The following is an 18,712-nucleotide window of genomic DNA, read 5'->3' as shown; positions in this document are numbered from 1 at the left end:
TTCGTTATGGTATAAGGGAGTTCGTGCATCGTCACTGTGGCTACTCACTCCATACCGGATTTGTTTTATTTGTGTTGCGCTAACTATTGATTCTTTAGTGCTTAATGTCCAGCTTCAAGAATTTCTCTTAAAAGGAGAAAATCCTGACAATTACACATATCGAAAGAGACTGAAGGAATGAAGACATTTGTTAAAGTCATATCCTTAGAAAATTATCTGTATTAACCAAACGGGGTCTAACAAATGTAAAACATTTATTTACATTTTTCCATTTATTTTATTTAAATCAATTTAAGTTGTGCCAATGTAATCAATATAAGTGTATTGCATTAATTTGATATATATATATATATATATATATATATATATATATATATATATATATATATTTTTTTTTATATAAAATATTATAAAATATTTTTATATATTATTTAACCAAGTGGGCATTTTATAAAAAAAAGTTAATGTAAACTGTTGTTTACAAATGTTAATGGTTCATAAAAAAAACCAAACATATATATAAAAAAGTAAAAAAAAAAAACTAATAACCTAGCAATTTTATGTTTTGCATTTCTTCTGCCTAACCGTACTAAAATTGAACACCCCTAAAATCTATATGTACACACACACTGTTCTGAGAAAAAAACAGAAAAACCAATATTCATTTTGTTTGTTTGGGAAACAAACAGATGTTCTGGTCTGTGGTAATAAACTATCAACTACAGGAGTGTAAAAACAAAAAGAGCACTCGCTTAAACTAATGGAAATTAGTAATAATTTAAAAAAATCTCAATTTTATAAACTGAAGTTACATGAGGAATAAACAGTACACAACATCAACCAAGTTTAACTAAAATTTTTATGACATTTTATACCCAACATCCCCACATTTCCCTGTATTACATACACTTTTATACAAAGTATGCAGCCAAGGCAGCCATTTTGTCTTTCGGTTTTTTAGGATTACCCCGTCCTCCAGGCCGTCTCCCTCTACCCCTTCCCCTTCCCCTCCGAGCTCCGCCTCCTTTGTGCATAGGATGCCTCATGGTTGCGTGCTTGAGCTCCACCAGATCCTGGAAAATGGGATCGCAGAAAACGCATCCGTTGTGTTGCGTCTCTCCGTCGGCCAGTGGCGAGTGAGCTTTATGGAAGTCTACTATAACCAGCGACGCCTCACACGACTCGCAGCTCTCTTGAGAAACCTGCACCTTATGGGCCTGCTCAAAGAAATGCACCACCACGCTGCACTTGTTGCAAGCCATGCGCCATTTAGGGCCAGAATTAGGGTCAAAGACGAGCACGCCTGAGTCACATTCCACACACTGACCAATGCCGAGCGAGTTGAGAGAGTGAGGACAGGTAGGGTGGGTGCACTCGTTACACCCCATACCTGCAGGACATGGAGAGAGAAGGTGAGGTCATTTCTCGTTCAAAATAATATCCAACAAATTTCCTTCTGTCAGACTTGCAGAAGGTCAGTAAAGCCTGTCAGTCTCATTTAACCAGGTCACTTCACCTGGCCGCCATGTTTTTCAGACAAAGTGAAGGAGATGTGGCCTATCGGCCTGTCAGTCTCAGGAAAGGAGACAGAGTTTCTGTGCCAATCATGTCCTAAAAGAAGGTGTGGCTTTCACGCCTGTCACTTTAATTAAAGCAGGTGTGACCTTTGTGACGTGGCCACCATCTTCGTCATGGCCTTTGTCAGTCAGTCCCAGTAAAGGAGGTATAGCCTCCAAATCTGTTAGTCCCAGCCAAAAGATACATGACCTCTGTCAGTCTCAGTGAAGGAGGCCTGGCCTTTGTGTTCTTAAGTCCCAGGGACGGAGGCATGGCCTATTTGCCCATAAATTTTAATAACGAAGGTGTGTTCTCTGCACCACATAGTCTCAGTAACATGCACAGCCTTCTTCTATTTAAAGCGAACACATTTATCACATAGGAATAAACTGTATGTCCAACATGGAACCACATGTTTGCACTACACAGCTATAAATCAAATCAATCTAAGTCACTGAATACTTTAATGGTCCTCTTGAAGTTAGTTTCCTGTTTCAAAGTGCTTGTCGTGTCTAAATTCAGAATTTGTAACTCTTCATTACCTTTCTTCATGTCTCTGAAGGGAGGGTTGCTAAAGCAGTAGGGACACAGAGAGTAGCTTTTCCCACGGGAGCCTGATGTCCACAGAACAAGCTCGAACTCATCCAGTGGACATCTGAGCTCTTTGTAGAGCTTGATGGCACCGTTCTGGGGCAGACTGTACGTCTCATCACAGTGTGAACAGTGCAGACGGCTCGGCTTGGCCTGGGAGAAACACACAGAACATGTGTAAATACGGCTTTTACTAACACTATATACAATTGCTTTCCTACTTTAGGTTTAATCAGTTCATGGTTGCTTGTCCTACTTGATTTTTTTAATTGTATGGTCCAAAACATTCCTACAATGCATTTTTATTTATAATGCCAACTTTATACTTCATGAGTTGAAACTTTAGGACTCAATGTTTCTGATTCAACAGGAAGTAAAAATGAATTTTTGACTGAATTGATGAGGCTAGAGATTTTAAAAAGTTTGAAAAACATCCCATCGAGGTCAACGCTCAGCAATTACGTCAAACGTCTACGTCTAATGTCACTCAGTCAGTGTGACCCCTATTAGGCAAATTAAATCAGTAAATATCCCTTTAATATATGAAAATAGAACAGAAGACTGAGGAGCATTTATGATTAAATCATGAGATAAAAAAATTATAATAAAGCTTTATTGCGTGTGTGTGTGTGTGTGTGTGTGTGTGTGTGTGTGTGTGTGTTTACTGCAGTCAGAGTGGGACTGTAGTTGTAGACTTTAAATGTTGGGCGCATGCATGCATCGTTCATTTTCATTGCTGAAGGTCATTTAGAGCATCATCAATGGAGTTGTGACATCATTACATCATTCTGACTGAAAATATTATATGACTTGATTCATGTGATGGAAAAAATGAGGAAAGAGCAGTGAATGGAAAGGTAAGAATATCTGTGCGCATAAATACTATAAAATTTATTTAGCAATTTATTCATTATTCCACAGCCCAGTTTAATTCCTGAATCTGACTGATCAGAGAGTATGCTTTTTTTTTTTTTTTTTTAGAACAGCAGTAATTCTGCCTGTAACATGAACATTAGAGATTGGTATTAATGCCTGTTCTAATATAATATTGTTTCTAGTCTATTTACCTAAACTAAACAAAAATATACAACAAAATGTAATGTAATAATAATTTTTTTACATCAATAAAAAGAGTCATGTGTGTGAGCGTTGTAAAAAAATAAATGAATTAATTAAATTAAAATAAAGTGTAGTAAATAAAAATAAAACAAATTCAAAGATTAGGAAAGTCCACACTAAAGAAGAGTGTATGCATTATTGTTTCTTGTAAAATGATATGAGGGGGAAAAAAAAAGAACGAAAGACAAAGATCAGAACCGTGACGTGCGTGGTGCCGCATCACACCCCTCGACACACCCCTCAATTATTTTAAAAGAACAGCACGGTCTAGAGCATTATTCCAAATTTAAAATATCATGTGGCAATACAATACAAATTATTTTACATATTATATCACAACTGCTTTCATAACTAATTTCTTTCTAAAATGCTGTCCAGAATTAATTATTAGCGATACATATTGAGCAACACAGGAACATCATATATAATGTCTCATATTAAATCATCCTATCATCAATTTTTTTACCAAAAAATATAAATAACTGGCACAAATTCTGCTTGTATAGAGTCATATCTTTTTTTTTTATTATTTACATCAAATTCAAGAAAACCGTCTAACTGTCAGCTATAAACGATTCTGAATCCACACAACTCTTTCTCTGTACAGACCTGAATATACTTCATGAAGCGATGGCACTTCCCACAGCGTGAGAATGGCTTTCCTGTAGCAGCGATGGGCGAGAAGGACACCTCCATCAACTCATCCATGCCTGCACAACACAGAGAGAATTAAAATCTAAACACAAAGATGACTTGATGTGTCTATAACTGCTGTTATTATTGGATAGTGTCATACGTGATATAAGCATCTCAAGATGTTTTTTCTCGCCACTGTCACCACTGGCTCGATCTTATAGGGACTAATTTATTATGCTGAAAATGGATATTTATAATCTGTTTATTTTTGTGAAGCTGCTTTAAAACAAAAAGTTAGAAAAACACAATGCGAAAAAAAAAAAGGAATTGAAATAAACGTGTAAATAAACAGTAGAGTTGTTTAAGTAATATATTCACTAGTCACTAAGGACGTGCATCTCGATAACCGAGACCGTTGGGATTCGCATCTCGAATCATAGCCAACAATACAATACATTTAAGACACATATAAAGCAGATACCGATGTGAATTCGATACAATTCACCTCTTTTATCATCCGGTGTGATCCAATTCCGATTTGATTCAACACAATGCAATTCAATGGAAAAAATTTACTAATACTTTCAAGGAAAAAATATACACGCCTTTGTAGTCAGACCAGACGTTCTTTTTCTGCTCTGTTTCTCAGGAAGACGCAGCTCTACCTCTGCCACGTTAATCTATATTATGTGTGACTCTCAGGACACGCCTCGGTCTTTGTAGTGTTGTGATACGTGTATTCACGTAGCAGCAGCTATGTAAAGTGCATCTACTAATAATTTTATATAAATAAATTTTTATTTTTTTTTACTAGTCACCACTAGTAAAGTCACCACAAAAATACTATGCCTGCAGCGAGTCCAATACGACTCAGCTGGTTTAGACGAAAATCGGTAGCTCATGTCTGCTCAAGAGGCAGATCCAGACTCATTTTGGGGATGATACTTTAAATGGACTTAAAAAAAAAGCATAAAAACATCTCAGATGCTGCCAAAGACATCACAGTTTATTGAAAAGGAAATTGCAGCTCAGTGGTTAAGACATTGGGCAACTGTTCAAAAGGTTGTGAGTTAAACTTAAGCACTACAGCCACCCCTGGGCCATTAAATTAGGGTTTTATCACTCAATTGTTCAGTTGTATTAATAAGATAATTGCTATACATTATAATTTAGCTGAAGTAGCACATGTAATTAGAATTTTTGTGATGGTTTAAAATGCACCATAGGGGGCAACATCACAGCTTCAAGCACATTAGTGTCATCGAATAACCGAGGATCTGGAACCTTCTACCCATGTCTATATTTAAAGCTTAAAACCTATTTTCTAGAATCTACATGGTGTGTTTATAATTTGAGTGCATTTTAATTGTTTGCAGATGTTATTGTCAACATAAAATATATAAGACTAAAATCCGTTTTAAGACACAAAACCACTTACCAGAAATGGAATCGACAAAGTAGTGGAACTTCCGCTTAAAGATGTCCAGTGTGTGCTGTAGTACCTGGTTAAAGTTCGCTTTGCCCAGAGCAATTAGGTTCAATTGCTTCTCCAGGGCACTGCGAATAGTGGGCAATACCAATTCGGCATCTAACACACACACACACACACACACACACACACACACACACACACAGACACACAGAAACACACACACATGCGTGAACACATATAAACAGTAAAGTTTTTAATGCTTTTGTATTTTATTATGCTTTTGTTAAACATTCTTTTATTTAAAAAAAAGTAACTACAATCATAAAAAAAACTAATCTGATCATGTGCCTTCAACATTTTAATTGAAAAATTCAACAAAATATAATGGTTTAAAACACAGGTTTATACGTCTGACATGAAACTCTGCATTACTTTTAAAGCATCTAATAAGTCTACTGAAGACTCGAAATATCCTGCATAGTCATGTCCCATTTTTGACCCACATGCAAAGCAACACAGAAATATAAACACATTTATACACAATCTGACATCTATTCACTCTGGTAAAACATTCACACCATCAACTCATTCCTCACTCACCTATCTTGTAGTAGCCATGAACCAGGACGATTCCCAGATTAGTGGGTTTGAGTTTGCGCCCGCTCTCCACCGTAACATAATTCCGCTGACAGATGTTATTGATGTGAACGGGGATACTAGCATCAGTACCTGAAGAAAAAAAAAAAAAAATAATAAAAATACATATAATAAAACAAATAATAAAAAATATATATAAATATACATTTAAAAAATAATAATATAAATAATAAATAATAATAAAAAAATAATGACAAAAGTAATTTTGTTAATCCAAATTGTGTAGTCGGTCACAAAGGGTTTTTTATGCGTTTCTTTTCTTTAATGGATTAGAAGGTGGATAAGTGTGAAAAGTCTTTTTTGTTTATTTTAGACTCACGCCTTTTCTTTTGGTTTATATGCGCTCAAACTTGGCAAACGGAAAGACAGCGAATGGCTGAAAGAAAGTTTTGTGGACAGATTTTTGTCTCTAACAGAAGAACTGAATAGAAAAGATGATGTGATCAGGCTCCCTCACACCCACAGTCAAACATAAAGGTGGAAGCTTAATGGTTTGTGGGTTGTACTAAAGCAGGGATTGTTGACTTATTCCAGTTGAAAAGAAAACTGAATCAACATGGTTACCATTCCATACAACCAACATACAACCAACTTCACCATAGAAGACAATGAGCCGAAAAACACGTCCAAGCTCTGTGAGTGTTATTTACACAACAGTCAGCTAGTCTGATATCTATAATGGAATGGCCTCCCAGTCACCACACCTAAATCCTATTGTACTGCTGTTGGATTAAATGGATTGCATGGTCAGAAAGAAATCTCTACCTTTAAATAATTTTACAGGAAGCATGGCAAAGTATTTCAGCTAAATGTTTGGTGAGCAAACTGTAGAGATGCTATGAGTGTGTTATTCATGCTTAGAGAGTATTTTTCAATGAAAATAGAGTAACATCTGTACATTTATATATTTGTTAGGTCAAAATGAATATACTAATAAATGTCCTAGCTTGGTACACATAAAAGGAACATGTATGTGTCTCTCAAAAAGGTGTTTCCGAGTCTTTTATCTCTATTAGGCTTCAAATAATTAAACAAATGTGTGGAAAAAAAATCCTTATAAGTAACACCAGTATCACCTGTGATTTGATTTGATTTGATAGTTTATTCTTCTTTACAAGCCTTCACAATTCCAGCTGCAGGTTTTAGGTACAAATCTACACTTAAATCTGAATTGAATCTCCTCCTGGTCTCTCACCGATCCCATGTTTCTCCATGAGGGTGATGAGTTCAGCCTCTGTGAGGTAGTCGGGTGGGTTTGTCTGTTTCTCCAGCAGTTTAATCTCGTCGACTGTGAACAGGTCTCCTTTCTCACATGATGGTAATGCCTCCTCGAGAGGAATTCCCTGCCAGGGCATCACCTCTGTAAAACCTGGAGGTTGAAAAATAAAGCTCTATAAATGAAATCCATCTTTTTGTGACTGAAGAATTCGAAGATAATTCACGTACACATCGGTACACGCACCTGCAGAAAGAAGAGTTTTGCCGGTACTGGAGAATCCCTCAGCGCCAATTTGGAACGAGATAGTGGTCTGCAGGTACTTGCAGTCTTGGCTGACCGTGGCAATGAAGTGACGTGTGATGTATTCATACAAGCGCCAACCGTCGCTGCCTGCACATTGCAGAGAGCACGAAAACTTCAACACCAGCACTAGATATTTAAGTTTCCGAATGACAACTATGTATTCCGTATGGTTACTGGAAGTGTGGATCCGTACCGAGCTCATTTTCTGTGGCAGCCCTCATGGGGGTGATGGGAGGATGATCTCCTGCATCTACACCCTTTCTGGGTCGGTTAATGCCCTCAGAAATGAGAGTTCTCACCTGTTTTCATGAGAAATTCAACAGCACTACAGCTTAATGCGAAACTCTGCTTACATACAGTTCAGGGTGTCATCCTTTTGATTTATTTTACAATAAGGTAAGTTGGAGAGGAATTTGTTTTCCCACATTTTACGACACATTTTAAAGACTCACCGGTTCAGCCCAGTAAGAGCAGTTGGCCTGCTGCTTTAGTGTCCCCTTGAGGTCAAAGTTCTCAGGGTAGTGAGTGGTCTCAGTTCGAGGGTAGCTGATGTAGCCTTGTGTGTACAAGCGCTCGGCTATCTGCATGGTGTGCTGAGGACCCATTCCTACACACACACACACACACACACACATACACATTTATGTAAAACACTGTATATGCAAAGAACGAGAGGCATTATCAAAGATGCCTCTCACCACAATCCTGGACCATTCACCCTCCTCCCTTCAGGAGGACACAACAGGTGCTTCAGAAGCTGCACAAACTGAAAAATAGCTTTTTCCCTGTAGCTGTTGTCCACTGACCAATTGATCATACAATGTTAACAAATACACTACTGCACTGACATTTTCTGTCTATACTCCACTGCTTCATTCAACGGCACACAATGAAAAGGTAGAAAGATAGATATTGTGTAAAAGATTTAAAGAGTGAAAGTACTGACACCAGAGAAAACTACTTAAGTACAGTAACAAAGTATTTGTATTTCATTATTTCCCATCTCTGGTTTCAGGTAGATATTCAAGTTTCTTACCCAAAGCAGAACTAGCCACCCTCAACATTTCCACTGTGTTCAAGGCCAAAGGTCTCTGCTTGGCTTTCTCTTTCTTACTGACCGACTCAACCTGAGAAATGAGACATGTGGTAATCATAACATGTAGGATACTCAATTTCACGGACATTTAAAGATATTAAATAGGCTAAAGACTCACCAAAGCTTCTCTTGCTGACTTTGCCATGTTGACGAACATCTGTCCAATTTCTCGGTCAAACACTCGTACACGATCCCAATCCAGCGTGATCGGACTGTCCTTCCCTTTAAACACCTGTGGTTCAAAACAAACAAATAAAAAATTATAAAGCTGAATGTTCATCTCATTGTGCATCACTGCATCACTGACACCGAGTCCCCACAATGCTGACCTTGGCCTGGATGACCCAGTATGTCTCAGGTTTGAAAGATTGGATCTTGTCATGCCTCTCTACGCAGAACCCCAGAGTCGGGGTCTGGCACGGGCCAAATGAGATCAGAGAGGAGTCCAGGTTACCGTATTTTCCCTGAAAATACTTGGTTTGGAACCTGAATAAATGAAAAAGAGAAGATTAAGAAAGAGGATTAGGTGATATTTCTGACAAAAAAATAGTCCTAGCAAGAAGAAATTAAAAACAAAAGGTTCCATCAACAGTATAAAATTTTATATACTGTGTATATACTGTGTATATATCTCCTGTTCCTGCCTCTGTACCTTGTGAAAGCACAGCCGATCCGAAGATCCAGTTCCTGCCTTGCATCCACGGACAGAGATTCGTTCTGATTAGGTTCTCCCAGCCGATTCATTGCATTACAGATGTCGGTGTCTGTGATAGAGCTAAACTTGGCCCGGTACACAGTACGCTCATTATTGTAAGGCATATTCATCACTGGCTGGATGGCATCCAAGACCTAAATCACACATAAAGAAGATAAAAAATACGATTCATTTGCTACATATGCAGGAGATTCTCATCAAAATATCCGAGACTGAAGCTTACCTCAAAACAGATGTTCTCTCCTTCTTTATCGCAATCCAGCCACAAGACAACAAAGTCACAACCTTTGGCTTCAACCTATAAAAGATTACAGACCATAATGCTTTTCAAATTGACTTTGTTTTATTTTGTAATGTCCTCGAAAGATAGCTGTGAGTGACGACAGTAAAAGCATCGGGTTGATCACCACTCATTTATGTTATCCCGCTTTATAGGCACTGATTTCTGCAGACATCATCACAGGTACAGTCTCTCCTTCATATGTCTCTCTATATGTGTTCTGATATGATGAGTGTAAATATTTACATCATTTCTTTTCAGACTATTTAAACCATTCAGGATGGGATCATCCCTCAAGAGACCATCCCCATAAGGAGAGAAAAGATGACAGAAAAAAATTTTATCTATAAAAATAAGAAAAATATATATTTAAAAAATAAGATTATGTAATTTTTCTTTTAATTTCTCACCCATTATAAAATCACTGTGGAACATTTTTAAATGAAAAATGAAGAATAACAATATGACAAAGAACTTTTATAAAAACACTATGATTAAATACAAACTGTTATTTGTGCACTGCATTGAATAATATTTGTGTGCGGTTACAATTAAACTAATATTAATTCAAGTGCAATATAAAACAGCGTTGCTTTTAATGGCATAAGCATCACATTGCTGAAGGAGAAAAATAAAAATAATAAAAATAAAGAAAGACTCATGAGTGCTGCAGCATTGCTTTAGAGGTTGCAGAAGTGAAAGATCCGCTTGTCAGTGTTCAGACCATACGCCGAACACTGCAACAAGTCAGTTTGCAGGCCGTCATCACAGAAGGAGCCTCTTCTGAAGCTGCTCACAAGAAAACCCGCAAACAGTTTGCTGAAGACGACCTGTACAAAAGCATGACTTACTGGAACCATGTCCTGTGGTCTGATGAAACTAAGATAAAGTTTGGCTCACATGGTTTACAGCATGTGTGGCGACGCCCTGGTGAGGAATAACAAGAAAATTGTGTCTTGCCTACAGTCAAGCATCATGGTCTGGGTGCTGGTACTGGGGAGGTGCAATTCACTGAGGAAAACATGGATTTCAACATGTACTGTGACAATCTGAAGGAGAACATGATGCCCTCTTTTCAGAAACTGGGACAAATTGCAGTTTTTCAACATAATAACAACCCCAAACACACCACCAAGATGACAACTGCCTTGCTGGGGAAGCTGAAGGTGATGTAGGGGCTAAGTATGTCTCCAAACCTAAACCCTATTGAGCACCTGTGGGGCTCCCGTGATGTCATTATGGAGTAGAAAAGGATCCCAGCAACAAACTGTGCAGCTCTGGTGAATTCCATGCCCAGGAGGATTATTAAAGCAGTGTTTTGACATGTTCACTTAGGGTGTACTAACTTTTCAGTTATTTTCAGAGGACAGTGAATCTGTACTGCTATACAAGCTGCACATTGACTAAAATATATCCAAGTTTTATTTTATTGTATTAAATTTTTTATTTAAATTTTTTTATGTAGAAAAATAATTAGCACTCAAAAGAAGAAATAAAAGTGAAAATCTGTGAAAGCGTTTCTGAAGATTAAGAAGAAACAAAAACATTTGTCAAATAGTTTGATTCTTTTGCACAACTGAAAAGTTTTACATTATGCTAAAGTTTTAGATATTATGCTCTATTACTGGGCGGAAAAAATGAAAAGGCACCTGTAGAAATTTGACCATGCTGAGTTTAGGGTTGGCTTCTTTCTTCTCAGTCGGTGCTTTAGTGAATAGTTCAGCAGGATCCACTTTATCCCAGTTATTGTATTTTCCTTTAACAGGAAACACCAAAAAAGAAATTCAATTAAAAAGTAACGTCATAAACAAGATCAATAAACAATAATAGAAAGCATTGAACTAAACTTGTGTATAAACTACAGAATATACACAAGTTTACTGCATTTATTTAAATTATATATCAGTTGTAATAATATTTTATTTTTTGCTTATTCCAACACAGGGACAAATAAAAGAAAATATTCATAAATTCATAAATCAGACAGACATTTTTAGAAATGTATTACAAAAAAATCAAACAAAACTGAAGGAATTTAAAAACTTGGACCTACAATATGCTTCAAATTATTTGTAAAATTGGGTAGGGAAAAAAAAAAAAAAAAAAAAAAAAAAAAAAAAAAAAAAGACTGGAAGGTAAAACACTTGCCTGTGAAATCCAGACTCATGACATGACCACAAACTGAGGTCATCTTAAAGCGCACGTTTTGGCCCATGAAGTATCCCGGGTACTCGTGCACTGAGCATGCTCCGTTTAGGCCTTTACGGCTGGAACAGCCACCTGTTAGACAGACAGACACACACACACACACACACACACACACACACACACACACACACACACACACACACACACACACACAGTGTTATAGTTGCAAGACTACAATAATATACAAAAAAAAAATTACTTTATTTGCAAATGACTAAAATTGAGGAATTTTAATTCAAACCAAACAAATTAGAAATTATTCTTCTATACTATTCTCAACACAGTGATTAGACATAGCGATCCATTTGCCTTAATGGCCACGTGTTCATCTGGATATTCTCCCTCATCCAAACCCATAGCAAACTATTGAATGACTGAATAAATGAGCAGAAAAAAAAGAAAGAAACATATACCCCCCCCCCACACACACACACACACATACACTGTCTAACCATTCTTACAAAATCTAGTCTCCATCGTCGTCGTCCCCTCCTCCCCATCACTCAGTCCATCAATTTGAACTCGAATCAGATGACGCTGACTTTAATGCTCTGTTGTCATGTCTCGCCCAAGGCCGAGCTTCTCATTTGCAAATTCTAGACCCTAATGAAGGATAAAAATTGCCATGATCATCCCTGCTCCCCCTTTTTTTTGAAGAATGAAGGGTGGGGGGTGTGTACCTCAGATGGCCTCTATTTAGGATGAACAGCATAAATAGGAAGGGAACAGAATCAGTTTGCGACCTACAGCTTCACAATTGCCGACTGACTGCACCTCAGTAGCACCTGTTCGACTCGACAGCATCTTTCCTACGTCTCCACTACAGAGCAGCATGCAACAGGTAAGTGTCTCTCAATCTCGGTGAACTCTAGTTTCCTCTAGAATGGATGTTTGGAGGACCTCAGGACTTTCTGATGCTTCTCGAAAAAAGTAAATTCGATCTACAGAGAATTTGGAGGAAACGAGATATGGTAATATGCAAATCAAATTTAATTGGACATTTTCGCACACTTCATGAACAGTTCTGTGTTTTTTTTATTTTTTATTTTTATTCTTTTTGAATTATATAATACATATGTCTCATCGTAAATATTTAGTTTTGTCCATTTTCTAAAAAAAATAATGTGATTCAACTCCAAATTACTTAAAAATCACTGGAACCTGAATCAGTACTCCGATTTCTATTGTTGTTAAGTATAAAAAAATGAAAAAATTACATTACTTAAATTTTTTTTTTTTTTTTTTTTTTTATTATTGTCAAGAATAATGCAATTTTGTTCAAATATTAGATCCTCAAGGAAATCAAAATCTGTCAATTATTGCAATAAAAAAAATCCTATTATCGCTCCGTCTTTCTCTCTATCTCTCTCTCAGCTCCTGATTCTCCTCACTCTGACCCTGCTGATGTTGGTCCCGAGTCTGTGCGGTCCCACTGTGGGTTGTGCAGTGGACGAGGCGATAGCTCCTGCCTGCATACCCAGCCTGGCAGATTACTACACTCAAGTTACTGATCTGCCCAGACACCTCAACGAGCGCAGCCTGGCAGAATGGACCTACGTGTGAGGATTGGCTCACTTGTGCTCAGAGCAAGACTCCACTTTGAAGCTTATCATATACTATTGTTAATATTTTTTGGCTGTGCATATTAAAGAGCTTATGTACTAATTTAGGGGACATTACTAGTTTCGATAGTGAGAGAAAACTCAACAATTTGAGAAACATCTCCAAACTGAAACAGACAAATGCAAAAATGCTAAATTTCAGTATAAAATAAATCCTGGATGCTAAATACTAGATAACATTTATATATGTTGTTTTGACATGGTTCATCCAGAACCAGAACCTTAAACCTTCTGCCTTTCTCTCATCCCCAGCGAGAAAATCGACCTGAACCGTGTGCCACAGGTCATTCACGAAGCCGTGTGCCTTTCCAAACACACGTGCAGCGGTGTGGACAACAACCTCAGCGTGGAGAGCATCCCAATCACTATCAAAATCCCCGTGCTCAGGAGAAACCCGGGATGCCTGCACCACTCCGTTGAGTTCGAGTCGGTGAACATCGCCTGTATATGCGCGGCTGCGCGACGAAACTAAATAAACATCGCCTGTTAGCCTATTGTTTTATTATTATAAAGCAACTCACTTTTTAGCAACTAAAACTCATGTAGTGTCAGTGATTATCCTGAAAGCCTGTCAAAATGTATATTTATGATAATGCATTAAAAAATAAAATCAAATTACTGGTCTGTATTGTTTTTATTTTATTTTATCAGCTTCTAAATTATATGTGATCAGCTCTGACATCCATGTGGCTCCCTCAAATGTCATGAAAAACATGAGGAAACTAATTTTTTCTTTCTTTCCAGTTATTTTCATATCATTTCTTTCTTTCCTTCTTTCTTTTTTTTTTGTTTATATATTTTTTTTTACATCCATCTTTCTGAAATTTCTTTCTTTCTTTTTGTTTACATTTTTTACATCCATGTCTGTCTACAATTTCTTTCTTTCTTTCTTTCTTTCTTTCTTTCTTTCTGTTTACATTTTTACATCCATGTCTGTCTACAATTTCTTTCTTTTTCTTTCTTTCTTTCTTTCTTTCTTTCTTTCTTTCTTTCTTTCTTTCTTTCTTTTTTACATCTATGTCTTTCAGAAATATCGCTCTTTCTTTCTTTCTTTCTTTCTTTCTTTCTTTCTTTCTTTCTTTCTTTGGCTGTATTATACTTTATTTCTTATTGTTTCTGACTTAAAAAAGGAATCAATGTTGCAATTCTGGCAAATTTAATAAACAAAAAAAAAAAGAAAAAAGAAAGGGGGGGGGAGACTTCCCAAAGCCATTAGACGCAAAACCAGTATTTAATTCATTTTCTCCCGAATCTTTTAACCTAGTTTTGAATTATTCACACACACACACACACACACACACACACACACACACACACACACACACACACACACACACACACACACACACACACACACACAGAGACACACAGAGACACACAGAGACACACAGAGACACACACACACCATCCAACTCTACAACTACAAGAGACGGTGAAGTCTATCATGCACCTTCTCTGGAAACATGAAGCCTTGTCATTCAAGCTGCTTCACAAATTATAACATACATGGAAGAAAGCGCTATCTGCCCTCCTCCATATGAAAAGAAGAAGGAGAATGCTGTACATTATAATCCTTTGCAAAGTCACAATCTTCAGACAACAAAAAACCCTTTTCTGAACACGTCTGCATTCCCAGCAACCACCTACAGCATCGCGGTACATGGAGAGAAAAGTTGTATCTGTGCACTTTAATGGTACATAAAAGCTGAATTTTAAATAACTCCTATCTGTAGTTCACTGTATGAATTAGTTAATTATACTGTATTAATTAATTAATTAGTACATTGTATAGTAGTCTGAAACTGAGTTACAGTACAGTGGTCAGGGGCATACTGAGGTTTTCCAAAACAGGTTCCACGCGAAACAGACCTCGCAAGGGTCCTTCAAAGAAGTTGAGTCCTTGTGCTGTGCGTCAGGTGCAGAAGGTCCGCTTGTCAATGCTCAGACCGTACACTGAACAAAAGGAAACCTCTTCTAAATCTGCTCACAAGAAAACCTGCAAACATTTTGCTGAAGACCAACTGTACAAGAGCATGAATTACTGAAACCGTGTCCTGTGGTCTGATCGGACTAAGATTAAACTTGTTTGGCTCAGATGGTTTACAAAATGTGTATTAACACCGGTGAGGAGTAACAAGAAAATTGTGTCTTGCCTACAGTTAAGCGTGGTGGTGGTAGCATCATGGTCTGGGGCTGCATGAGTGCTGCCGGTACTGGGGAGCTGCAGTTCATTGAGGGAAAACAAGCAAAAGTTGCTCTCCCTTCAGAAAATGGGATGAACGGCAGTTTTCCAACATGAAAACGACCACAAACACAAAAAGCGGAAGGTGATGGAGTGGCTAAGTATGTCTCCAGACCTGAACACTATTGAACCAGCAGGTTCAGGGACAGCTTTTTTCCATCCACCATCACATTACTGAACTCTACACTACACCGCTAAATCACTACAAAACAAACACAAACAAAAGACTGTATATAACCTCTGTACAATACATGTACATACTACATAGTATATCTTTTTCACTCCTCAGTACATCTGCACTTTTTATATCTGTATGTATCTTTATCATTACTGTACATTCTGCCCAACATTTCACATTCATTTGTGTATATAATGTATGTGTATATATTTATATATAGTAGACTGTTTATTCAGCTTGCTAGTCCTTAATGCCATAATCTTGTGATCTTGTAACCTTTCATTTCTGCACATTTTTCTTAATTACTGTACGCCTTTATATTTATTCACTGTATATACTTTCATATATACCACTTGCTGCAAATATGCTGGATATAAATCTGCACTTTTGCACGACTGCTACATTTTGCACTTCTGGTAGATGCCAAACTGCATTTCGTTGCTGTGTACCTGTACAATGCAATGACAATAAAGTTCGTTCGTTCTATCTATCTATCTATCTATCTATCTATCTATCTATCTATCTATCTATCTATCTATCTATCTAGCTAGCTAGCTAGCTAGCTAGCACCTGTGGGGCTCCTCAAGCGGAAGGTGAAGAAACGCCATCTGTCGGACATCCAGCAGCTTCTTGATGTCATTATGAAAGAGTGGAAGAGGATCCCAGCAACAACCTGTGCAGCTCTGGTGAATTCCATACCCAGGAGGATTAAGGCAGTGATACATAAGAACGGTGTTTAATGATGACAATGCACCCTGTTACAGTGATCTTCTCGCCTAAAACAACACGATCTTACTTTCACACCCCGTCTTCTCACCAGATTTGGCTCCTGGAGACTATGCGCTCTTCCTGAAGATGAAGATCTGGTTCAAAGTGTCGGCGACTACATTGCGGATATCCAGCAAAGAATCACAGAAGGTGTTTGACACGCTTCGAAAAAAAGACTTATAAAGATCCCTATATAAAAATATAGATGTATCTAAGGCACATTATATAAACATACACGTGTGTGAATACAATACGTGTTCGATACGTATATATGTACAACAGAACCCAAGAACCTGAAACTGAGCTACAGATCTTTGGTTTTACAGATTAATTAATTCCTCATTAACTTCTTAAAACTCATTAACAATGAAAGGACTCTTTGTTTTGTAAAGTGTTTATTTTATATCCTTTTATACTCTTTTATCTTGAGCTTAAAAAGAGTCAGAAATACTGAGGTGTATAAATTTGCAGTTTGGGTGGAAATAAATTAGCCTCAGACTCTTCTTATTTATATACTGTAGCTTTTTTTTTTCATTGTGACCACTTGCCAAGTGGTTGTTTATTAATAATTAATGATTAATAATATTAATAACAATAAATCATAATCATTTATTTCATCTGAGTTGTTTTATTCTTTTAAAGAGAAAGAGGTCTCAGCATTGATACACTTTTACATCACTGTATATATACAGTATATCTGTTCATACTTACCATCAGTCTCATATTGCAAACTATTAAATAATCAGTAAAATAATAACTTTATCAGTTTTTACTCACCTTTAGAGAGGATTTTGGCGATAGACTGAGCCAAAGAGGGCTTTTCAGCCACCATCAGCACTGTCTTCATTTCTGCACCAGGTAATAACTAACAGCTTGATTTCTCACACATACACATTTAACTAAGATTCATTTCTGCCTCGAAAACAAATAAAACAAACGTCGAATTTCTGCTCAAAAAATATTAATTAATCTACAACCTTTTTACTGAGTTATATTAGAAAGTGAGCGGTATTTCTTTAGCCGTACGGAAGCACAGTTTTCTACTTCCGGGTCACAAAATAAAAGCCTTTAAACTGCTTCAAAGTCATTAAAATTCAGATGCGATCGTTTTTCTTTCTTTCTTTCTTTCTTTCTTTCTTTCTTTCTTTCTTTCTTTCTTTCTTTCTTTCTTTCTTTCTTTCTTTCTGTTTCATTTTTTCACCATCCATATCTGTCTGCAATTTAATTATTTATTTTTCTTTCTTTCTTTCTTTCTTTCTTTCTTTCTTTCTTTCTTTCTTTCTTTCTTTCTTTCTTTCTTTCTTTCTTTCTTTTTGTTTATATTTTTTACATCCATGTCTGGATACAATTTCTTTCTTTCTTTCTTTCTTTCTTTCTTTCTTTCTTTCTTTCTTTCTTTCTTTCTTTCTTTATTTCTTTCTTTCTTTCTTTCTTTCTTTTTTTCTGTTTGTACTGCAGAATATAAATCTTTACTCAGTAAAAGTTTTTGTTTTTCTCTTAAGAGAAGAGGTAAGTATACTTTAAGTCTCTTCTCTATTCTGACACTGGGGTGATAGAACGCACTTCCCCTAGATGTTATCTTCAAGCGACTGGTGAAGAACTTCCTCTTTCTGAAACATTTAAACTAAAACTTTCCAAGTTTGCTTTGTTTAAAAAAAAAGCTCTCAACAGAGTTATAGGCTGCTTTATCAATTCCCCCAGTAGGCAGCGCTCTCGCTGCTCCCTCTGTAGCATGATGTGAGGATGTGTGGTGGGAGCTAAGCCTTTCACAGCTTTCTCAAGGAGTAGAGGCTCTTTTGGGCTTTTCTTTTAATGGAGCTGGTGTTAAATGAACAGATGAGGTTCAACTGAAAGTGGTGCAGAAACTACAGAAGCTGGTGAACCTTGGATGTCCATCAGCATTACTCGGCTCAATCAGATGTTTTTTCATCTTGTTTTTTGAGCTTGATCTTGGTTATTTGAGTCATATTATAGATCCAATCCCTGAGCAAAGGATGAGTGAATTTACCCTAAGCAAGGTGCCTGTTTTATCTATATTTTGGAGAGTAGGAGGAAAACTGGAACCCAGAGAAAACCCACATAGACATGG

At 37.0% G+C, this 18,712-nt stretch overlaps 1 protein-coding gene across 1 annotated transcript; it reads right to left on the bottom strand.

The window, feature by feature from the left end:
- Positions 1-841: 841 nt before the first annotated feature.
- top3b (DNA topoisomerase III beta) lies at positions 842-17,690 on the bottom strand. The gene is made up of 17 exons (XM_083527338.1): positions 17,401-17,690; positions 11,754-11,885; positions 11,255-11,361; positions 9,549-9,623; positions 9,263-9,459; positions 8,940-9,096; positions 8,729-8,842; positions 8,551-8,641; positions 7,967-8,121; positions 7,708-7,813; positions 7,455-7,601; positions 7,188-7,361; positions 5,936-6,064; positions 5,342-5,491; positions 3,877-3,977; positions 2,100-2,301; positions 842-1,390 (listed from the first exon to the last, which is right to left on the bottom strand). Exons 1-17 carry the CDS (start codon positions 17,468-17,470, stop codon positions 912-914), a joined length of 2,586 nt encoding a protein of 861 aa, XP_083383464.1. The 5' UTR covers positions 17,471-17,690; the 3' UTR covers positions 842-911.
- Positions 17,691-18,712: the final 1,022 nt, after the last annotated feature.

This window comes from Silurus aristotelis (assembly GCF_946808225.1).
Source record: "Silurus aristotelis genome assembly, chromosome: 23".
Classification (NCBI taxonomy): domain Eukaryota; kingdom Metazoa; phylum Chordata; class Actinopteri; order Siluriformes; family Siluridae; genus Silurus; species Silurus aristotelis.
Note: the sequence above shows the minus strand (reverse complement) of the source record. Positions and strands in the feature narration are given on the sequence as shown.